The sequence below is a fragment of the Crocodylus siamensis genome, chromosome 9 (assembly GCF_052110815.1).
Source record: "Crocodylus siamensis isolate JL-2025a chromosome 9, ASM5211081v1, whole genome shotgun sequence".
In the NCBI taxonomy this organism is placed as follows: domain Eukaryota; kingdom Metazoa; phylum Chordata; order Crocodylia; family Crocodylidae; genus Crocodylus; species Crocodylus siamensis.
In genome coordinates, this window is record NC_143403.1 from 39,607,595 (window position 1) to 39,631,894 (window position 24,300).

Genomic DNA, 24,300 nt, shown 5'->3' on the forward strand with positions numbered 1-24,300 from the left:
TGGTTGCACTAAACGACTACGACTTAGTGGGGCTGACGGAAACCTGGTGGGATCCATCCCACGACTGGGCGGTACATATTGAGGGCTATAGATTGTACAGAAAGGACAGAGTGGGGAAAAGGGGGGGAGGGGTTGCGCTCTATGTTAAGGAGCAATATACATCAACCCTCATCAAGACAGAATCAAAGGATGAGGAAGTAGAAGGACTGTGGGTTAGGCTACATGGGGGGCAAGGAGAAAAGGATTTGGTGGTAGGGGTCTGCTACAGACCCCCACATCAAGGGGAAGAAATAGATTTGGGGCTCCTGAGGCAACTCTCAGAGACCATAAAAGCTAAAGAGGCGGTGGTCATGGGGGACCTAAACTACCCGGACATCTGCTGGGAGACACAGACAGCAAAGTCCCACCGCTCACGCAGGTTTCTAACCTGTGTACAGGACCTCCACCTGGACGCAGGAGGTACATGGTCCCACTAGGGGGAATGCCTTACTGGATCTGGTATTGGCAACGGGGGATGACATAGTAGGGGACCTACAGATCGGTAGCCATCTGGGGGACAGTGATCACCTAAAAGTACAATTCAACATAAGGCGTCGAGTGGGTAAGGTAACCAGTAGGGTGAACGTGCTGGATTTTAGGAAAGCTGATTTCAGCAAACTCAGGTGATTAGTGAAGGATGCACTGCAGAGTAGTAGTTTTGAAACGATGGGAGCCCAAGAAGGGTGGCTGTGCCTTAAGGAAGCTATCCTTCTTGCACAAAGCGAGACGATCCCCGTGCGAGGTAAAAGAGGGAAAGGGGCCAGGAGGCTTCCCTGGCTGACCAGAGAAATCCTGGGGAGACTAAGGGCCAAAAGGGGAGCACATAAAAAGTGGAGAAGAAGAATATACCTCTTCTGCTCGTGCTTGTAGGGAGGCAGTTAGACAGGCCAAAGCTACCATGGAGCTGAGGATGGCAACCCAAGTAAAAGACAGTAAGAAATTGTTTTTTAGATATATAGGGAGTAAAAGGAAGGCCCAGGGAGGAATAGGACCCCTGCTAAATGGGCAGAAACAATTGGTGACGGACAGAGGGGACAAGGCTGAACTCCTCAACGAGTTCTTCGCCTCAGTGTTCCTAAGCGAGAGGCATGACAAGTCTCTCACTGGGAGTGTAGGGAGGCAGCAGCAAGGCACCAGACTTCCATGCGTGGACCCTGAGGTGGTGCCGGGTCACTTGGAGGAACTGGATGCCTTTAAGTCGGCAGGCCCGGATGAGCTCCATCCGAGGGTACTGAAGGCACTGGCCGACATCATTGCAGAGCCACTGGCGGGAATATTTGAACGCTCGTGGCGCACGGGTCAAGTCCCGGAGGACTGGAAAAGGGCCAATGTGGTTCCCATTTTCAAGAAGGGGAGGAAGGAGGACCCGGGTAACTATAGGCCAGTCAGTCTCACCTCCATCCTTGGCAAAATCTTTGAGAAAATCATCAAGGCTCACATTTGTGAGAGCCTGGCAGGACAAATTATGCTGAGGGGAAACCAGCACGGGTTCGTGGCAGGTAGATCGTGCCTGACCAATCTAGTCTCTTTTTATGACCAGGTCACAAAACGCCTCGACGCAGGAGGAGGGGTGGATGTCGTATACTTGGACTTCAGGAAGGCCTTTGACACGGTATCCCACCCCATACTGGTGAACAAGTTAAGGGGCTGTGACTTGGATGACTGCACAGTCCGGTGGGTGGAGAATTGGCTGGAGGGTCGCACCCAGAGAGTTGTGGTGGATGGGTCGGTTTCGACCTGGAAGAGTGTGGGCAGTGGGGTCCCGCAGGGCTCGGTGCTTGGACCGATACTCTTTAATGTCTTCATCAGCGACTTGGACGAGGGGGTGAAATGTACTCTGTCCAAGTTTGCAGATGACACTAAGCTATGGGGCGAAGTGGACACGCCGGAGGGCAGGGAACAGCTGCAAGCAGACCTGGACAGGTTAGACAAGTGGGCAGAAAACAACAGAATGCAGTTCAACAAGGAGAAATACAAAGTGCTGCATCTAGGGAGGAAAAATGTCCAGCACACCTACAGCCTAGGAAATGACCTGCTGGGTGGCACGGAAGTGGAAAGGGATCTTGGAGTCCTAGTAGACTCCAAGATGAACATGAGTCGGCAGTGTGATGAAACCATCAGAAAAGCCAATGGCACTTTATCGTGCATCAGCAGATGCATGACAAATAAGTCCAAGGAGGTGATACTTCCCCTCTATCGGGTGCTGGTCAGACCGCAGCTGGAGTACTGCGTGCAATTCTGGGCGCCGCACTTCAAGAAAGATGCGGATAACCTGGAGAGGGTCCAGAGAAGGGCCACTCGTATGGTTAAGGGCCTGCAGGCCAAGCCCTATGAGGAGAGATTAGAGAAACTGGACCTTTTCAGCCTCCGCAAGAGAAGGTTGAGAGGCGACCTGGTGGCTGCCTATAAGTTCGTCAGGGGGGCACAGAAGGGAATTGGTGAGTATTTATTCACCAAGGCGCCCCCGGGGGTTACAAGAAATAATGGCCACAAGCTGGAGGAGAGCAGATTTAGATTAGATATTAGGAGGAACTTCTTCACAGTTCGAGTGGCCAAGCTCTGGAACGGGCTCCCAAGGGAGGTGGTGCTCTCCCCTACCCTGGGGGTATTCAAGAGAAGGTTGGATGTGTATCTAGCTGGGGTAATGTAGGCCCAGCACTCTTTCCTGCTTATGCAGGGGGTCGGACTCGATGATCTATTGAGGTCCCTTCCGACCCTAGCATCTATGAATCTATGAATCTATGAAATCAATCTTCCCTTCTGTCCTGGGTAACAGAGTCCAAGAGGTCCAACAGATTTTTAGAAACCTGAAAATTGTAGTGGGCCAAATAGGCATGGCAACTAGCTATTCAAAACTCCAGACTAGCTGCTGAGTATTAGGGCTGTTCAAAGCTTCAGTAGCCAATTTGATTCAGAGGAGATTTGGCAGCCAATATTCAAAAATCAAGAAGAAAAAGAAAAATCGGGAGGCCCATTGATCTCTTCAAACGGAATCAGAAGCTTCTAAATCAATCCACACAGATCCAGAAGTTTGGCTGTAGACTGTACAAGCAGGCACTACGCAGTGCTGGCGAGAGCAGCTGGGGGAGCAGCTGGGCGAGCCCGGGCTTGAGCCGGCAGCCCCAGAAGAAGCTGCAGCTCATCTAGCTGCTCCCTTGGCTGCCCCCCACTGGGGCGAGGCAGGAAGTGCTGGTAGCCTCGGGAGAAGCTGTGAGGCTGAAGGAGTGAACCAGGAGCTGGGGGAAGCTCCTGTTCATTCCCCAGCTCCTCAATCTATCCACGCAGCCCCTGCGGCTTCTCCTGGGGCTGCCAGCATTGCCTGCCTCACCCTGGCAGAGGGGTAGCCAGATGATCCGCAGCTTCTCCCAGGGCTGCCAGTTGAAGCCGGGGCTCATTTGGCTGCTCCCCCAGCTGCACCCGTCAGCACTCCCTGTATAGTTTATGGCTGAATAAGATTCGTTGCCAAATATCTTCAGATTTGGCCAAATCGAAAATCGGGACGGTGATTCAAATCACTGAATCGAATCACTATCCTTTTGAATCGCTGAATCCAAAGCAAGTACTTTCTACTTCACACAGGCCTACTGACTATGCAATCTTGCCAAACTGTTCCACACACTGTCTTCCTATTAACCCAAATTTCTTATTCATAGCTATGATGACCTGGGAGAATAGGTTAGTTAGGACTAAAAATAGTTGATACTCCTAGATAGCACACTCTTTTCTGCCCATTTAGCAATGGGGTTAGTCAAAAATGCTTACGCTAAGTCCATTATGGCCTTGTTGACTGGCAAAAATAGCCTCATCAGGCTCACTTGGTACAATATTACAGGGAGTACGATAGTCAGACACTGTCTGGGAAATCTTTAAGATGCTTCCCCCTCTTTTTAATGAGTTCATGCAAACACCATGCATCCTCTGAGGATTGGGACACTGGTTGCACTGACACTGCATCAGAAAAGGGAGGGTCTATAGACTCTTTCATCTTCGCTACTATTAAAAACTACTCATGATGATCTGGGGGAAGTGTTCCCAACTACAGACCTTTGATGTCAATGAGCCTTCTGACCATGGGTGGAGTTGCTGAAAACTACACAGCCAGATTGTTCTTTTTTACACAGATCCTGGGCTGCCATTAGCCATTACACAGATTTGTGGCATCAATGAATTTGTACCAGGGATCCAGGTTCCAGCTAGTGTCAAGCTAAAATCAAATGGCTAAACTAAAATGTGGGAGGGACCACAAACTCTTATGATTCTACCCAATTCAGTGAAGCTTCCCCCCCACCCCTGAGAGAAAGCTGTTCTGAAAAAGCACAAGAGCTTTAGGTCACTCGAGCAGAGAATAACTGACTTTTTAAATCTGAGTCCACTTCCTTCATGTGTCCAGAATAGATATCCTGAGTTCTAGAAAAGTTAACTTTCCCTGTGAACTTGATTCCATCCCAACAGTCAATATGGCAACATTACCTTGATCATCTGTTTGCAGACCCTCATAAGTGTATAGTCCAACTCAGGATCCATCATTTCTGTCTCCTGCAGTTTAAACACTTTTTGGTGACATCGGGTGCTCAGCTGCTTCTTAATTTCTTTCAAACATTCGATAATCTGCAACAAGAGCATTACGGCAACTGAAACAAACACAATGATCATCCTCCCACATATTTTTGGAAGGAAACATGTTTCTGGTGTTCCCCTGCTGGCTCGTTTTCAAGTATCTGTGCACTTCACAAGTTCTAGGCAGAGTCTGGAATTTATCTAAAAAGTCAAACATAAAATAAGTTGCTGGTAATCAGCATTAAAGCTTACTAAAATGTTCCTATTAGTTTAAGCTAAATGAAGATGGCAACAACTTTATCCTACTTATTTTTGACTTACGCAGTCATTATAACTTTGCAATGGTATAGGGAGATAAAACAGACAAACTGAACCCTGACCTTATCTGGAAAGAACTGACTAATGAAATGCTCCAAAATGATAAAAATGGAATTGGAAGATACCCTAAAATACAAGTCTAATGCCATACTTGATTGAGATACAAAGTCTTTAAAAAAAAAAAAAAAGGTTTGGAATGAAAAGTGGAAACAAATAATTAAGAGACCCATTACCTGAGCATTGCCATAAGGCACGTTCTGGCAGTAGTTCTTGATGTCATTCTTACAAGCCTCATACAGCTCTGGTTCAAGCCTGATATCCTCACTCTGCAAGATAAGATGATGCAGTGAAAACACAAGCTATTAGCTCAGACAAACAGATTCCGTATTTTAACCAACAAGAGTTTTTATTCACAAAACAGACAAAGGAGACATTTGGGATAACAAGGACAAGTATTCAGTTCTTCAAACCAAAGGGTATAGTAGGTAAAAATGGTCAGAGTTTGGTGGTGGAAGCAGGTCACCACGTTGCTGTGTGATTAAGTACCACTTCCAAGGCAAATTCAACTCTCCATATACTTCTTGTTGGCTAGCTAACCTTAAGTAGAGCTGGGTAAATATTTGGCTCAACTATGCCAGCCAGACGTACCTCATCTATTTCAATTGTCTAAAGACAATTCTTATATGAGGTGTATTAACACTTACCTGAATTACCCTGGTCAGGACACAAAGTGAATGCCAGCAAAAAAAACACCATGTTTATTTTCACAAATCAGCTGGCAATAGGTTTTTAGAATTTCATTTTTATTCCACACTGAATAAAAGGTTTTGCATTCACTTTAGTAGGGACACTAAACATAATTCCCCTTCGCTCTCTACAAATGTAGGGAGCCCCTTGTATCCCTGAAAATTTCCTCCCCCGCCTTTTTACATTAGGGTCAAAGATAGGTCTCAGACAGAAAGGTTTTGGCTAAAGAGAAGACCATCAACAGGACTCTCTTCCACAGAACTGCTCTTCAATGATGCATACCAACCAACTGCCTCCACTGAAGGGTTGTATACGCTGCCTCTGAAGTGGCTGAGGACTTAGTCAAAGTTTTACTGATTAAACAATGTCACAGGAAATTTTGTGCTTTTAGTACTGTAAACACTAATGCAGAAAGCTAGGAGGCTGTTTAATTTCAAGGAAAAAACCAGGAATATCCTGTTTTTTATCCTGCCTCAGTAACTAACCCATTGTGTAGTACTGGACATGTCATTTCACCTGTAAAATGTGGCTAATACTTGCCTCCTGAGGGACTAGGAGAAACTGGCATATATGTACTGTTCTCTAAATGCAGAGCATGAGTAATCAAATTCAGGCAGCTGGCATCAGAACATGAGAAAAGTCATTACTTCAGCCTGAAGGGCAACTGACTTCGATTGCTGTGCAATCAAAAGTTGTTTCCTTCAACTCTGCCACAGCTGAAGGAAATGCATCTCATGTAAGGATGATAATTCTTTTCTTAAGGCGTGTAGAAAAATAACAGAAGACATGACAGGAAGAGCAAGTAAAACTGATTCAGCAATCTGTCCAAGAGCTCTGTGCACACTTACCATCTCTAGCTCCTCAACACGCAACTGTTTGCGGCATTTCAGAGACACCCTGTGCTCCTTGGCATCCTGCAGCGTGTCGTTACGCACAGTAGTGCTCAAGCAGATCACCACATCTACCCTGCAGAGAAAGAAAACAGACTCTTATTTATAGATATGGCAATTTATTTCTGGGACTTTCATGCCAGATGACAGGACTAGGACTGACACAATACACTACTCAAAACACTGTTACTCAGAAGTTAAATAGCATCCCTTTGTGTTCCAGGGAGTTAAGTCAGCACAAAGTCTTCTGCACATTTGGTCAGAAGATACAAAGAGCACAGATTCAATCAGATAAAGGAAAAACTGAAACAGAAATTAGAAAGACAGTTTACAGATTTTTTTTTTTTTGTTTCCAAAACCAGGACCACCTGTTTAGTTCAGTGTAGGACATCATAAATACAAGAGAATGAGATTTGAACTAGAGGTTGGACCAGATGACCCTTGAAGTTCCACACAACCTTCTCATTCTAAAACTGATAGTAAGTGGGATTTGGACTCTTAAATCATGTACACACTCCCAAAAATTGCCACTTGTTATTTCATGGATATGCTATATAAATGTGTATATTGCATTACAAACAGTACATGTGAACTAATGGAGCAGCTACACCATATTTTGTGAAAGGCATATTACTCTTGATGAGGAAGTCACCCTGATCCTGTGTTCCGATTTAGATATTTGTTGTCAGTGTTATCAGTAGAGATCCAGATTTTCCATGGGAAAATGGAGTAAACCACAGATTTTGCCTTTTACCAGAGGCAAATGCAAATTTCTCCTTTTACCAGAGAAGCCCATGGATTTTGCAATGAGCTCCCTGCAGGCTGGCAGAGTTCCAGCCTGCAGGGAGCTAGGAGGGAGCAGGAGGAAGGTGAAAAGACAATGGGCCCCACATACATAGACATTAGGGCTGTGTGAAGCTTCAGTAGCCAATTCTATTTGAAGGAGATTCAGCCCGATTTGGCAGATGAATCTCTGAATCCGAAGCAAATCGATTAAGAGGTCCTAATTGAACTGGAAGCCTACAAATTGATTTGAAGATTCAGGGCCAATTTGGAGATTTAGCTACAGGCTATTCCGTTTCCCTCATGTAAAGCAAACCCACTTTATAAGTAACAAATAGGGATAGGTTCCCAAGGCAGTGAGGGAGGGAGCGAGTGAGGCTGGGACTAGGGAAGGGGCAGAGGGAGGGGTGCCATTCCCAGGACTGTACCGTGCTATGCCTGTCCCCCCATGCCTGGACTCCGCCTGTCCCCCATGACCCAGCTCCTGGGCTGCACCATGCCATGGTGCAGCCAGCTTGTGCTGGCTGCTCCTGGGGCTGCTGTGTAGCATGAACTGAACTAATGTAGCTGATGTTAATCTTGAGTGTAATAATAGTAAAATATAACCATATTAGTTTTATCCTGGAAGCAACTTGAAAACTGCATTTTGTATCCTTCTGCTTGACATAAGTAAATGAACTCTGCATAGCCTTTATGTATGAGTGCGTGTAAAAGGGTGAACGGAGAGAGAATGGCATAGAGATGAGAGAAGACTTAACTGTTTATGTAAGTAATAAGGTGCCAAATGTAAGTTACCAGTCAGTAACTAACTAACAAACCGCTGAAGAATCCCTTTGAAGCTCGAGGGCACAAAGGAGATAACAGAAGAAATTCTGCCAGATGGGCAACAAGAACACTCCAAGGCTAAAATAAGCTGAAGACAAAAGAAGAACCACCACAAAGACAGAAGCTGGTTATGGAAAAACCCCAAAGCACTGAAACAAAGGATGCCAATCTCTATAAAAGAACACATTAAAAATGCCAAGTTGGGCGAGTCTCTTTCTCTACTGTTTCACCAGAGCACAGATGCATCTGTTCACCCCGCTCCAGCTATTATCTTCAAATCATCATCATCTACTCAAACCCAGGTTAGCCACCCTGGGCTGATGTTGAGCAACTTATTGCTGGTAACTATATCTGGTGTATGTGTGGCTGAAAAAGTTGTTTTGTGTATGTGTTTTCCTGTGTGTAATGATGCGCATGGTGATTTGTGTGTGTTTGTATGAATAGTGTGCAGGAACCTCTATATCTAACAACCTACACTTCGGAACCTCTATATTTAACTCATGCGATCAATAAACATGGCACCTTACCTTATCCCCCTTTATCAAGTCTCGATCATGGTTTGAGCAATTGGCAATTTGAGTAACAGCTGCAGCAGAGGCTGGGGGAAGTGGCAGCACGCAGAGTCCCAGCTGGCACAGGATGTGGCACAGCTTGTCTGCACTCACCCTAGCCCCCACGGCAGCAGCCCTGGGAGCTGTTAGTGGGTGTGGGGAAGGAGCTGGGATGGGGAGCTCTTCTTGCTGCTCCACACCCTCCAGGAGGGCTACAGGCTGGGGAGCTGTGTTGGGTTCTCCCAGAGTGCACATGTGCCTCCAGATCTGCATGCAGGATGACAGCAGGTTGCCACTGCAGGCTGGGGCTGGTGGCAGCACCAGGGTAATCCTTCCCGGTGCTAAAGGGCGGGCACGTTAAGCGCCAGGAACAGCCCAGTGCCACCACTGACCCCAGCCTGCAGCGGCAGCCTACTGTCATCCCATGTGCAGATTCAGGGGCACTGGGCTGTTCTCAGCACGCCCACCCTAAACACGAGGAAGAATCAGCCTGGCAACACCACTGGCCCCAGCCTGCAGCAGCAGCCTGCTGTCATCCCACATGCAGAACTAGAGGTATGTACCGCTGGGAAGAGCCCTACACAGCCCCCCCAGCCTGCAGCCCTCCCAGGCTACACAAGAGCAGCAAGAAGCATGCCCTGCCTCCCGCCCACCCCAGACCCACTGACAGTTCTCACTGTAGCCAGCACCAGTCGTTCCTGGGGCCACTGCAGCAGGAGCCAGGGTGAGTACAGGTAAGCTGTGCTTTGTCCCATGCCACCCAGGGTTTGCTTGCTGCCACTCCCCCCAGCCCCTGCTGCAGATCTGGGGGCATGTGCCCCCCAGGAACAGCCCGACTGCCCGCAGCCCTCCCAGGGGATGCAGCGCAGCAAGAGTAACTGCTTGTTTTTTTTCAGAATGAGAATGTTTTAACGATCAGAAGAAAATCCAAAATTTGATACCAAGGCAGAGGAAAGAATTCCAGCTTAGAGGCAAGAACACCACAAGGCAGTTGCAAAATAGAGTCATGCAGAATGCAACAAGAACAATGATTTTTTTTCAGTGGGAAAGATTAACACTTCTGTAATAGAGGCAGAGAAATGCTGCTTTAGAACTTGACTACAAGCTTGAGTCAATGCTTTCAGCAATGAGCAGCCTACTTACTTTTTTTTGATGTTGGGGCAAAGTTTCAGCACATCTTCTTTGCAAGCCATTTTAAATTTGTAAGAGAATCTGAAATCCTTCATTTGAACCTAGAAAAGGCAGAAGTTTAAATGATTAAGTGATATTAGGCTTGCCTGAAAAAGCCTACTCAATATTAACTGACTTGCCATGCTCTACCAGGATACAGCCAATGCAAGCCATACATCAGTGGTGTCACACACCAGAACCACTCCATCCAGCCTGATGGGCAGTTAGAAATGTGGCCTGCTGCAGAATCCATGTTCCCCAGGTCCCAGTAGACATGGTCATCAGCAGCAGAAGGGCAAGTTAATGGGGCCTGACACTGGCCCAATTACCCTGTGGCTGCTTGGCCTACTGCCATCCTGCTGTAGCTGTCACCGGCCCACCATAGGCACCCTACACTGGATCCAGCCCACCAAAAGCTTCGCATTCTGGATCTGGCCCTAGGCAAGTTTGACACCCCCTCTCTGTATATGATGTAATTCTACTAATCTGGCCTGCCATTTTCCCTCCTCTTCACTTCCCCCCAAACAATATGTTGGCCAGCATTTTAAGGCATCTTTTCTACAGGAGAAGGCTTCCCATGGAAATGCCCTTCCTGCCTGTTGCCTAGATAAGGCTTACAACGGGTACAAATCAGGCACAAAGGCAGGCATTTCATCTTTCTTCCTACTCCTGAAGGTGTTGACCATACTGATTATCCATCAATACCATCCATACAACCTATATTGATCAATGATCGTTTATGATTACAAGTGCAACCTACAGACACAGATTATTCAATTTAAGTAAGGATTCTGGCTAACTGCCATGCTCCCTAAAAACAACATTAAACACACATATGACCATAATATAAATAAGTTCAAACAAAATAAACAAAGTACAAATATTATACTAAAAGAGCCCACCAACATAAAAACATTATCAATATAGCATCTTATCCCAGAACGTGCGAAAGTATGGGAAAGGAAAGCTAACCAGGGTGGTTGGAGACAAGGGGGATTATTAATAACTTCTACATAACATAATTTAAGCAGACAAGATGGTAAAAGGGGCAGGATTTTGAACCAAAATCCCACCTTTCTAGTAATAATATTAGTTAAAATAGAATCCATTCCTGTCTCTAATCTCAAAAAAAGATGCAGGAGTTGAGGAAGGAAGAACCAGAAGAACCCTAAGAAACTTGTTCTGAGGTATGTCCAGATCTTTATTAGTGGCATAACCCCATACTTCAGTGCCATACAAGATCTGAGAGATAAAATTTGGCTTTATATGCTGACTAGCCAACTGCCCAAAGGGGCCAAAATACATCCTTGCCTAACCCCTTTTTGTGTATGTGATTTTTTTTGTGCAAGTTTAGCCTTCAAGCCCCACCTAATTTGGGCCTCTATCTTTCTAATATTCTATCAACAAATGCAAAAGAGAAGGGTCAATCCCATAATTTATCAATTTCTCCTAATACTTCTTTCTATACTGTTAAAAGCCGGACAAGCCTACAAATGCAATATACAGTGCTGATTTGTGCATCTGCACATACTTATGTCTCAAAAACTGAAGAATAAATATGTTATCAATAGTGGAATATCTGTCCCTAAATCCAGTCTGATGTTCACGTAATATGTTTTTGCCTTTTACCCATGCTATGAGATAACAAGTGACGCCAAAATTTTTTAGCTGAAATGTCTATCAAACTTATAGGGTGATAGGATTCTAGCTTATCTTTTAAACCCGTCTTGAAAATTGGTACAATAATACTCCCTTTCCAAGAATCCAGGATTTGGCCCAACTTAATTATAGAGTTATACCATTTTTCCAAGATCAAACTCAACCATTTAATGCTATGGGCCTGGCACTTTATGCTTCTGTTGTACTTTGAGGAGATGTGCTATTTGATCCTTTGTTACCCAATACTTAATTGTATCTGTGAGGGGTTTATTACTCCCTAGATTACTATTTATTTGTTCCATAAAAGTAGTAAACTGATTGGAAAAAATGTTCTACCCAACTGTCTGCAGTAATATTATTTTCAATGTTATAATTAAAATTAGCTGTTCCTTTTGATACAAGTAGCCAGAAGGTTAATCTGGAGAAACTTTCCATAACTTTCAAATCTCACTCCGAAAAGTTGTTCCAGTGTACCCAGTTTTCCTTAATTCCCTGACTTTCCTATTTAATGATCTTTTCTGTTCTATACATTCTTTATGAAACCAGAAAGCGCCTTGTTCTTTAAATGTCTGTATAGGATGGGAGGTTAAGAGGTGCTGAGGAGTGGGTGGAGGGACACAGACTAAGGGATCAGATGAGTATATCACTCGAATGGATTAGGTCTTGTATAACAGGAGGGGCATTCATAACAGTTTCCTTTCCACCTCCCTATGGGTAAGATAGAGGCTACAGGTAATGAAGTGTGAAAAGGTAGAGGTTGCTCACCAGCTGGAAGTGAGTGACTCCAATAGCACACTTCTCATTCATCTCCTTCTGATGTTTGTTCTGGATCAGACACTCCATTAGGTCACCAGAGTCTATTTGGTTATCTGCCACCTCCTGAATAGATAGATGGACAAGCTTTCACTCTCTTTAAGAGATGCATCCCCATAAACTATGTAACTTACAAATTAAAGAATTCAAAGATGTGACCCCATAAGAACTCAGATCAGTGAAATCAGCATCACAGGTCTCCGCTTTGAATTTAAGCTCACATTAAATGATCATGTGTGGCCTGTGGCACGTTAAACCCTCCTACAATCATGAAGCACACTTCTGAAAGCAAAACAATCTGAAACAGGCACAAATATATAGGCACTTTATTTTACACATTATCATACTGCAAACATTAACATTCATAATAAGACCTTATAAAAAGCTGGTGGCCTCACATCTGTTAGTCTGACTAACTGGTATCGCACAATGGTGCACTAAAGCTACTCTGAAAAGAGTGACAGAAAGGAAGAGTATCAAGGAAGGAGTGAAGCCACTAAGAGTCTTTTTGCTAACAAAAGAACTGTGGTCCTGAACCAACATAAAAATAGCCATGTTTTGAATTACAGTGCAGTTTTACCTGTGAAGCCTAGATTCTGCAGTGGGGGCCAACAACTGCAGAAGCCCTGGATGAAATAAAAGAGGCCTCTGATTTAGCAGCTTACTATATGCACAATTCTTTCTTCTTGGTTCTTTTAGTTCTGCAAACAGCATGGTTAGGGTTCAGAACTTCATTTACAGCACTCCTATCCTCACACTGATGGGAGTAGAGTTAATCTAGATCACTACATTTGAATGGTGACAATTTTTATTTTTATGCAATGCTAGTGTAAACTGCATGTCCATTTATGACAACTTATGCCAAACCAGCTTACACTTCCTTTAATGCCTTGTAGTACTTCTGATTAGGTTTAAGCACTGGAAACTACATCCTATCCAAAATATTTCTCATTCTAAGAATCCCAGACTTTCATGTACTTACATGACAGAATGTTTGAATGATGGGCTCACATGCTCTCATCAGCAAGGCTTCAATCTGAATATCCTGTAGAAAAGACACAATGTGCATTTGTTATAGAAATTAAACAAAAAGCCAAATGAAAGGCTCTGTTCATGCATTAAAAGGTCCTGAAAACTGCTTCAAGACAAAGATGCTCTGTTATGTTTATGGCACTTCTTTTAGATAACATCCAGAAAGCATCCCCATCGGCACCAGCAGTTATGCTGCCTGCCCTAGCCTAGAGATCAGCACCCTAAAGCCCATGGAGCCACTGGATCTGGCCTGTAGACATGGGTATTCAGTGATGGCTCCTCCCATGCCACAGAAGAGAGAAGCAACAGCAGACTGGTCCTAGCACCCACTCGCCTCCGATCCAAACCGTCATTCTGGCCTGAAATGGTTGCCAACCACTGCTCCACAGACAATAATATGGTCTGTAGGAGACCCTTTCAGCTTTAAGTGTTTGAACAGAGCTGCTCTGCGCACAGAGCTGGAGAAGTCCCCTACTGCTCAGATAATTCCGATAGCAGAGTGAGAGTCCCCAAGGAAGAGTTACACTTCAAGATACTACAGCAAAAATAAAACACAGAAACAATAAGCAAGGATTAAGCCAAGCATGTTTTAAGTGGTGGAAGGAAATAGCCCCTACAGCAGTGGTCCCCAACATTAACTACTCTATGGGAACAATACTGAGCAAGTAACATGCTGTAGGTACCATCACATTTTGCTCTCATTGTCAAATCTCAGCTTTTAATTTCTTCTGGCCACAAGAAACAGTGGAAGGATTTGTAGATCATCATCCTAGAGCAAAAAAGCTTGACATGTAAAATGGAGAAAACCATTTGCCCACAGACACCTAAGAAAAGCCCCAACTACTACAGGTAAGTGATCTTAATGAATCAAACTGGTGGTCCCACACTGTCTAACTGTTGCTTCTGGCAAAAAAGTTGGGAGTAGAATATGTTGATGAAACTCCCTGAAGATGTAACCAACAAATTTAGGCCCTGAACACATTTTGATTAAAGGATACATGGCTTTTTCTACAGTAGAGGTTAGCCCCAACACCATGGCCATTCACCGCCAATGCAAAAATCCAAGCTGTTATTCAACACTTCTCAAAACAATTAACTCAGGATGACACTGCTTCACCTCAGAAATGGCAATATTTCTGTGTCAAGTTGATAATCCATGTGTTTTTCAGTAATGGCCTGAAGGCAGCTGCCCATGCTATTTTAGAGATTCTTTCCTTCATTCTTGCTTACCTCAGACTCCAGCTCAGTCAAGTTTCCAACTATGTCTCTGCATTCAACCACCAAGTCATCAAGATGGTCCTGGAGACATTCGAGTTCCTAGACAGACCCAATTATCTTAGTATGTTATCAAATACTTAACATTCAGAACTTGTACAAAAGTGGCTATAACAATCAGCAGTCTAAGCAGAGGATCTCCAACTTTCACCATGCTCTTTTCTTTACCTCTTTACTGGCATCTCAAGAACTAGCACTGCTTTTGGGAAGACTCGATTAGTCCGGTTGCTCTAGCAGCTTGGAGTCAATCTGATCTTACATCAAGAACAGGTCTCAGCTGCAGATTTTAATCATTTAGGACTCGGTGACCAGTCTGTCAGGATTCACGGACATGACACTATACCCTTCCTTTTTCATTTCTGACACACTGTGTCCTCACAATGTTTCTCCTCCAGTTTTTAACTTAGGGTCAATTAAAATGTATATGGAAAACTGATTTATCCAAGCTTCTCAACATTTTTTTGGTATTTACACTAGCTGCTGGCTTCTATTCTCAAGTTCCTGATGACTGGAAGTGTTGCTTTTCCATTTTACAAACATGGTAAAGGGAGGCATGTCGGCAAAATAATTTGCACAAGGGCGTAGGCACCATGGTAGAGTAAGGATTACAACTCACAAGCACCCAACACCCAAATATTCATTCCTTTAAGGCAGTGGTCAGCAATTTTTAAAGCAGCAGGCTGGAGGCAGGCTGGTGCTCCAAATTCAGCTGCAACTACCGCTTCTTTTTGGTACCTGGCCAGGACAGAAGCACAGGCCCTCAGTGCCACAATGCTGCAAAAGCCCCCAGCTCTACAGGTGCGATCCAATGCCTCCATGAGCCATATGCTGTCAAACCCTGCTCTAATGGAAACTCTCCCCCAAAGTCAGTGAGTTTTGTAACAGTGATGAAATGCTTGTGTTGATCCAGGCTTTTCCACAACCTGGATTTTGCTTTTAATTTCAGTGTGCTAGTTTTTAAATCTAAACAGTTCTAAATTTTTTACATTTTTTGCTTGAAAAGATGACCTTGGCTTTTTCTGTTCAGTCTTAATTTTCAAGTAGAAAAAATACCTCATTGTAAAATTGTATTTTCTTTTCCCTCCCTCCCTCTTTCCTTGCACAATTTTGATTACAAATTTGATCTCTCTCGCATATATTTAGAAACGCACACTGTAAGCAATGACTAAGGATGCCAGTCTACCATGAATGATGTCTGATTGAATGTATTCTCAGCAGAATGTTCTTCTACAGCTGGTGCTTCGCTACAAGTTTGCCTTCTAGGATTAGGGAGACAAGGTTCTTTGGGTGAATCTGATATCTTTTATCTTCTAGGATTAAACACCCAGGCGCACAACAGGGCTGGAGTGGTGTGGCATGGCAGCCAGACTCACTTCCCAGCAGCAGCTCCTTCTGGCTGCTACTACTAATGCCTCTGCTGCTGCCGGACCCGGCCCATCTACCCTGCACCCACCAGCAGGGGCACTATGGAGACCAGCCTGGACCCCCATAGGCAGAGCACACTTGGCCAGGCAAGATGGGATTGGGCTGTGGGTGGACAGAGCTAGGGCTAGGATCCCAGGGCAGTGACAGTGAAAGCCTGGGACAGGGCCATGATCTGCTCCCCTGTTCCGAGCCTTGATTCCGCTTGCCCATCCTGCTCCTCATCCAACCACAGTCCCACCCCATCTACCTGGCCAAGTGTGTCCCTACTCACCTGCTCCATCCAGGCTGCTGAGAAGCAGAGTCTGGCTACCACACCACTGCTTGCCGGGGGGTGGCAGGACCAGCAGCACACACCACAGCTCAGGCTGCCTCCCACCACACGCGGGTCAAGAGGGGCAAGGGACCCACCACAGGCCAGAATAGCAAGCTGGATGGCCACTCAGGGGAGTTCTTGGTTGTAGGGAGGTGAGAGGGGTGTGCTAGCCTGGCCTGCAACTGCTCACCAAAACTCCAAGTGGCCTCTCCAGCCCAAATAATTGCCCACACCTGATTTTACATGAAAGAAGAATCTGACAAAGTTTTGTTAGAGAGCAGCAGATGTTAACTCCAGCTCTTTTCAAACATGGGAAGCATGTCAATATTTGCCAAATGCAAATGGGATAAAGACAGAGAGAAAATAAATTTCACACTTGCAATAGGATACAGAAGGAAAAAAAAAATAGCTGCCACAGTAAAGGAAAGAACAAAATATCAATTATAATCCCATAACATCATACACATTTCCATACAGCAACTTCTATAACAACATACTTACTCCTTTACAGAAAGATATTGCAACACGTCTTCATTTATGTACTCATTTCAGATTGCCTAAACAATTCTTAACACATTTTAAAAAATTCTAAACTATGAATGTAGAGATTTAAGCTTTGCCAGCAACAAAGGGCTAGTGTACAGTACCTGTCCTGTTTCTGTTTTTTCACTGCACCATTTCCCTAAGTCAATCAGGCACTTGTCCTGGAGGGATGGATCTAGTTTCACGTCCATGGCACGCTGGTGAAGAATTCGCTGTACTTCTGCTCTGCACTCTCGTGATAGCTACATGGAAAGCAGAAAAACTGTTAAAAAGGTACAAACAGAGTTCTGACCTGCTGCACAATAAGTGAACATACCAAGTTATGCAGAGGTAAATGCACCATGGAAAAAGATAACAAATCTCTCACCACACATTCAGGTCCCTCTTCCTAAGGTACAGACCACTGTACTTGGCCTCCACAAGCCAAGCAGTTCCTACTCCAAAGAGGTCCTGTACCCTGGCTTCTCTCATGGACTGGGGAGAGTGTCTCTACCCCCATCCACTATAATGGGTACTTAATATTCTACAATCTTTGTGTCACAGTGTTCTATAAAAATCATTTTAATGAAAGGTAACATTCACTTTGTTTTTTTAAATTAACTGCCAAATACATCTCTAAAAATCAACAAGATGCTGCTGTATTACAACTGAAAGAGGACTACGGGGACTACATCTAAATATGAGGGATTGCTTAAGTCAAAATGTGTTTGGTGTCAAATTAAATGAAACAGTCCAAATCCTAGCACAATCTGACCCAACTTATGAGAACCCCAGCAAAGTAGGTTTGATATCCCTCAAGACCAAGGCAAACCATGGAAGGATACACAGGACTTAAATAGCAAGTAGCACTGCAGGTCACGCCTGAGCTATACTGGCAGAGCCGCTGACAAGTTGTAAGATTAAAAGGAAGCATAGAAGGTTACCTAGCATAAATGTGAACACCGTTAGAAGAAAATACAACATAGGATCTTGTCCAGTGATTGCCTTATAGGAGTGCAGCTCTTATTCATTTGATCGGTAACCTTCACTAGCACTAAATTGCAGGCATTTGTTCTCCAATCCTTCTTCAGAAGGAAAATAGTTTACACAAAGAACCTGCCCATCCTAACTGCTGGATCACTTGCAGTGAACCTTAAATTCCTGTGGTTAGCACCAAGGCAAAATGAATTACAATGACAAATCTCCCTGCTGGCACCAGACACTGGAATTCAAAGCCACTGAAAGATGGTTCCTTCCTTCCCCATCATAAGAGAAATTTTTGATCAACCGAATCTTCCACCACAAGACAATTTACATTAGGCTCTAGAAATTCATTAATACTGCTGTGTAATCCCATTCCAGCTCCCTGGAACTGAACTCTACAATGTAATATGAGAGGAGGAACTGGATCTTTGAAAAGCACCCCAACTATTTCCAAGAGACTCTTGGTACCCCCACAACTCTAGAGTAATCTCAACAGAAAAACTCACCAACTCCAAGTGTAAAAATAGTTCAGATAGATTTCTACATAGGAAAGCATCAGTACATTCAGTCAAATTTTCTCCATGCTTTTGTCATAGGTTTATATTGCAAAAGAATTGTTATCTGCCGCAAAGGGCTGAAAGACAGTTTGTACCACTACATTTGGTTTAAGTAATCCATTAAACTCTGAAGAAATACAAAAATGTCCCTAGGTCACAAAAACTAACTGCAAGTACATTTTTATAGCTAGGTCTGGCAATATTCAATTTCTGTTAATAAACAGTGACATCATCTCTCACACGTATGCCAATGAAAAAAATATTTCTGCTGGTAATCGAGAGAGGAGGTAATAAAAAAAAATCTGGGATAGGGATTAGGAAAGATGGTGTGGGCAGGAGGGTGCCAGGTGCACACACACACACACACACACACACACACACACTGACTATGAGTAAGGCTTGTGGCTGCAGGACCCACATGAAGGAGGTGGTGGGCAGAAGACAGGGCTGTGCCCTAGTAGCAGAAAAACCCTGGCTCCCAGCCAGCAGAGGCGGAGACAATGGGGCCTGGGCTGCTCTTCCAGCCCCATTCCAGGCTGGCAGAGGACAAACAGACCCTCCCCCCCCCCCAGGGCATGCAGGAGAAACCCACCCACACAGGAGGCAGCAAGGAAGGGCCTTACTCTCTCAGGGGCTGCTCTGGCACAAGCCATGCTTGTGGCTAAGTTTTCCTGGAGATACACAGATACACAGGTGCATGGGCTGAACTCCCACAGGCTCCTGGCTGCCAACAACCCTGCCCCAGCACAGCCTTACTACCCCCAGCTCCTACAGCCTTCCAACCCCAGCTCCTACAGCAGCTGCCTGACCTACTGCCAAAGAAGCAGTGTATAAGCAGTGCAGCATGCACTTTCCCCACCCCACTTAAATCGATAAAAATTTATTTAAAATTGCATAAAAATAACCACTGATTTTAGCTGTTGAAATAATAAATCTCAATTCTGCCAAATCTATTTACAGCACAGAAAAATCAAATGACTTGTTGGGAAGAGGGCTACTCAGTATCCACAAGCAGATTCAGACACAGAACTCTTAATTCTCAAGCTTTATTGCAATTGCCTGGTTCCATTCTGCATTTGGAAGTAGCTATTTCTCTAACGAGAACTCACATACTTTCTTAACTTTTCAAGGAAGAGTTTAGGTCTATGCAAAAACCTGGGAAGGATATTTTAGTTTATGCAAAATATCTGCAAACAATTTCCTCAACTAGTTTTCAACAGTATTAGCAATTTTAATGAAGATTGACCAAAGTCTGAACTCATACCAAGATTTCTTATGTCATTAATTGATATAATGAGAAGTTAAGTTTCTACTGCATACCCTCCTTCCCTGCTCCTCTGTGCGGTATGCATGTCTATACAAGCAGGAAAACACAGCTCCTGGAGGCATCAGCTCACTAGTCTCATTCCATCCATGGGTATGGCAGAGCCGAGAGGCATCTCCCTGACACTTGCGGTAAAGAACAGGGTCCAATCTGTAGAAAATAAGAATTTGCATCATCACTACCACAGCTTACTACAGCACTTTCATGTCGTCAAGGTTAGCAGATATTTTATAATTTTGCTTCTAAACAAAGTCCACCACACAACTGGCTTGATACTAATAAAATGGATAAAATCCATTTTAAAGTTGCACAAAGCAATACTACACAGTATAGTAGTACTAGAGGTTAGAAACTCTAATAAGCTAAACCAGCAGGTCGTCAGAATACGTATTGTTCAATTTGGAACTGTCCCTTCCCTTGAAAAAAGTGTTCTGGGCTCTTCAATGCCTACAGGTAGCAATGTCCTTGGTTTACAGCCTTATTTAAAGAGGACACTTCAAGCAGTGGTCCCTTGTAAGGGGCATGGAAATGGGTCTTATTCTAAAAACCTCACACAAAAGAATGAGCAACCAAATCACCAACATTACACTCATGAGCACCCCAACTCTTAAGGGCTCCCAGTCGAATAGTAACCAAGAATGACACAGCTTAGTGCACAGAAATTGATAAAATCAGCTCAAATGGCACAGCAGCAGGTCAGGATAAAGCCAAGTCACATACATAACAAATTTGCCTATGCAGCATAAACTGTAAGTACTACTGTTTCCACTTTGAAATGTGTCTAAAATGTAAAAGAAGCAGAATTGGTTCTAATTTAGCTCAGTGATATAGATATGGGGTGACAAAGTTAACTGAAGATCTATTGCGGCCTGCCATCACAAACAAGGGGTCTGCTCTAGCAAAGATGCTTAAATTTTAAACCAAGCAAGCAGCTTGGTGTTGCCAGCCTCCTGGAATGGAAATTTAGTGACAAAGCAAAGGTGATAAATAGCATCAAGCTTTCATTGCATTTTTTAAAGGTAGAACACAGGTGGCATTGGTGGATCAAACTATATGAACACTTGCTTTAAGCAGCAGTAAGGAAAAAAAGAATGGTGCACAACTTCTAATCTGTTCCTCCCTCTAGGAATTTATGCTGCAATTTTATTAGCCAGTTCAAGAGAACACTGATTAAATATGCAAGGCCAGGAAAAAAAAAAAAAACTATTGACTTCAGATCTGAATAATATTTGTTCTAGCAGAGCAAGGGTTAAATGCATGTTAAATCAGCAGAAGGAAAACCTGTGAACTGTGTGATTTGACTCAACCAAGAAACTCACTGCTGGAAGGATGGCACAGGCAGTAAACTGAGCTATAGCAGAAGGAAAAAAAAAAAAAAAGCACTCACAGCTATCACTGGAAGTGACTAGCTAAACAAGCAGCAATAAGAAAATGTTAAAGGGAATTCCACCCAATCCATGGGGTGAAAGTCAGGTCCTCCAAGTTTTGGAACAAGGTGGAGAATAGAAGCATTTTAAGCTCCATAAAAACAAGAGCCAGCATCTTAAGAGTGAATTCTTGCTATAGTGAGCAGAAAGTTTGTTGGTGTTTATAATACCCATCACTGCAACACTCTCACTCCCATCTGCTGAGAAAGAGAACTTACACTGAAGTATGAACAGTGAACGGATTACACTTATACACGTTGAGCCTCAGAGCTCTAATTAAAGACAGGTTTGCTAGAAAGTTTGATCCTGTACCTCTGAACTAGTGCCAGACATCAGTGGGTGGCCCCACAGCATATCTGATTAACAAGATCCCAAACTGGAAGATGAAGTGCCAAGTCTCCAGGGCAATAATACGTTGATCATACTAGTGTAGGATAACTTCACTGGGCAACATAAAGCAACACTGGTGGGAATTACTTACCATATACTTGATATGAACAATATGGAAAAGAAGAGCACTTTACATTTTAGAATACTCACTTCCAATCCCGAGAAATAAAGTACTGGAGCTCCAGGAGCCTGTGTTCACAGTCTTCTACCATCTTCTCAGTGTACAAATGCTCCATTAGGCAAGACAGAATCCTGTGAATGGGAGACAAAGAAAAGAAGGGGAGATAAGCGAGCCCAAACTGAGATGCCCCCGCTACATGTAAATGGGCTAAATCCACCCTACATGCAGCCCTCACCTGGTGGAATCTGAGCTGGAAAGAGGTGTAAATCTGAACAGAGAACATATTTACCATCAGAAAGAAGCCAAAATAGCTTGCCTCCCATGTACCATACCAAATTCTACTGCCTACATAAACCTGTTGCAGCAATACTGACAAATTGGGAAAACAGCATGAAGTGTTTTATTTTTGATAAAGTAATGGGGCTCAAAAAAGGATATAAAAAGCAAACATTTCTGTCCACAACATGCATTTCCTTCTCTTGTCTTTCAAGACTTGTTACTGTACTTTATCACACTTCTGATTAGAGAAATGAGGCCAAGGTTCTGTGTAAGAAGAGAAGCTCATATCAAACAATTCCAGTTTAACCTACAACTACAAAAAACTCGTCACATCCCCTGCTAATGCCAAGGCAACCTAGTAGCTACAGCAGCTCAGAGTCTAGTTCCTACCTCTGATATTATATAAATTGCTCATACATGTTGCAGATTTGCTTGGAATTCTTTGTTTAGGGTTGGTTAATATAAGTCAGTAAGCAAACTCTATGCATGCCCATGCCCAGTAGCAATGATAAAGCTTTTTGTAACTGCATAGCAGACACCTACATGGGGTCTCCAGATCGAATGTGTTTGCAAGCAGTCTGTATTACTGATTCACAAGCTTCATTCAGAGCTCTGTCAATGCGATAATCTGCACCAGGGTCAGTCTCTTGAATCAGAGTTTGAAGCTGGAACAAAAGAATTGAAGACAAGAAAAAACAGCTTAGTTAGCATGGCCAATCAAAGAGAGCTCCCATCTTCCAAGTTAGCAATTCCACAACAATAACTGCACTGTAGTAGACATGGTGATTTGAACAATTAAATGAAAAATTTTGAATTTTTCATTTAAAAAAAAAATTCACAGCAACTTGAAAGATTTGAAATTAGATCTTCAAAATTTTACAAGGAGGAAGCAAGTTTTACCACCTGAAACCCAAGACCCTGCTCATGCCTTTGTCTGAGGTAATTTGCATTGCATTGTTGGGTCAGATTGGCATATGGTATGGGAATTTTTTCCTTCCATAGGGGCATGGGCTTCTTCCTAGGGCCTTCTGAGCATGAAGAAACTAAATTACAGCCCTATCATTGAAGTGCCTGGGATTTGGCAATGCCCTTGCCTCTCCTGTTTTTACCTATCCTATGTCATAAGGTGGTGTTGGTGTTCCAAGTAATGTGCATGGAGGTTACTAAGAGTTTTAAGTGGGGATTTTGGAGTTTTCTTGATTCTTAATGATTGCCTCAGAATTCAGCGGACTAGCTTTTATGGCCCAGGAGGCCCTTCCCACTCCTATTTGTCGGTGGAAACTTTTCCTTTCACTGTTTTTTACCAAATCATCATCCCTTCCCTTTTTCTGGTTGCTGTAGCATTTAGCTATGGTAGTGTGAAGTATCCCACTTTGTTGATGATTTGAACTGACAGACTTGGAGCAGCTCCCAGGATAGCTTTGTAAGTAAAAGTGAAGCACTGAAGCAGTCCAGCCCTTTCAGAGGTCTGACCATATGAAGTGTGGGCAAAATCAGCTCCAAAGGAAACTGCCAGATCTTCTTCCCACTGTGGTCTTCGATGGCTTTTATTCCCAAAAAATGACAACATCTCAGTAAATTTGAAGTGAATTAACTTAAGCAGAAACCCATTGTTTTTAATATGGCTTATTGTGCCTGGTAGGCAGGACTCCTTTGAATTGCCTGCTTCCTTCAAAGTTGAGATCAGAATTAACTAACTTCCAGCCAGATACAGGCTATGGGAAATTTTGTGTTTAATTTAGACAGCACATGGCTTTCGGTCTTGCTTGCAGATTGTGTTTTGGTTAAATAAGACCATCTTTTGGTTTATCCAGTTTCTTTGATGCCCTCTAATTGTAGTGTGGTGTCAGGGCTTTAATATTTCTGCAGATGCACTGGATGTTTCTCAGGTGTAAAACTTGTAATGTGGAGGATAAAGTCTTCCTTGCATTCTTGATTCAAGTATTCTGGGGATCCACATAGTCACATCATCATGAAGTAGGTGGAAGGAGAAGACAAGTATGGATTTAGGTGGCTTAAGAGCCTAAGAGAGTAAGCAGATGTTATGTTTGTCCTGGGAGGACCTGGTTTTCCTCAGAACAAACCCAAGAAAAACTGGTTTCTCCAAGGACATTATGTGGTCTTCTAGGTGTCTAGTTCCTGGGACAGGGGCTGAAAACAAATGTAGATTAAGTACTAATGGTTTGATCCAGGGCATTGCAAAGTGTCTGAAAGGTTGTCCCCTTGATGTACATCATTCCTGGGATAAGCAGCTCAGCCAGTCCTTCAGGCATCCCACAATGCACAGCTTCTGCCCAAA

General features: G+C 43.7%; 1 protein-coding gene across 2 annotated transcripts in view; it reads right to left on the bottom strand.

Moving 5' to 3' along the window:
- Positions 1–24,300, bottom strand: part of GLG1 (golgi glycoprotein 1) — a 105,160-nt gene that overhangs the window by 18,500 nt on the left and 62,360 nt on the right. For both annotated transcript variants that reach the window (XM_090062359.1, XM_090062360.1), the window contains exons 9-19: positions 22,545–22,666; positions 21,752–21,853; positions 19,781–19,934; positions 17,045–17,182; positions 14,615–14,701; positions 13,335–13,397; positions 12,305–12,418; positions 9,854–9,942; positions 6,510–6,627; positions 5,148–5,240; positions 4,510–4,647 (exon numbers count right to left, since the gene is read on the bottom strand). In XM_090062359.1, the coding sequence (XP_089918485.1) occupies positions 4,510–4,647; positions 5,148–5,240; positions 6,510–6,627; positions 9,854–9,942; positions 12,305–12,418; positions 13,335–13,397; positions 14,615–14,701; positions 17,045–17,182; positions 19,781–19,934; positions 21,752–21,853; positions 22,545–22,666 (1,218 nt within the window). The remainder of the gene's footprint in view (positions 1–4,509; positions 4,648–5,147; positions 5,241–6,509; positions 6,628–9,853; positions 9,943–12,304; positions 12,419–13,334; positions 13,398–14,614; positions 14,702–17,044; positions 17,183–19,780; positions 19,935–21,751; positions 21,854–22,544; positions 22,667–24,300) is intronic.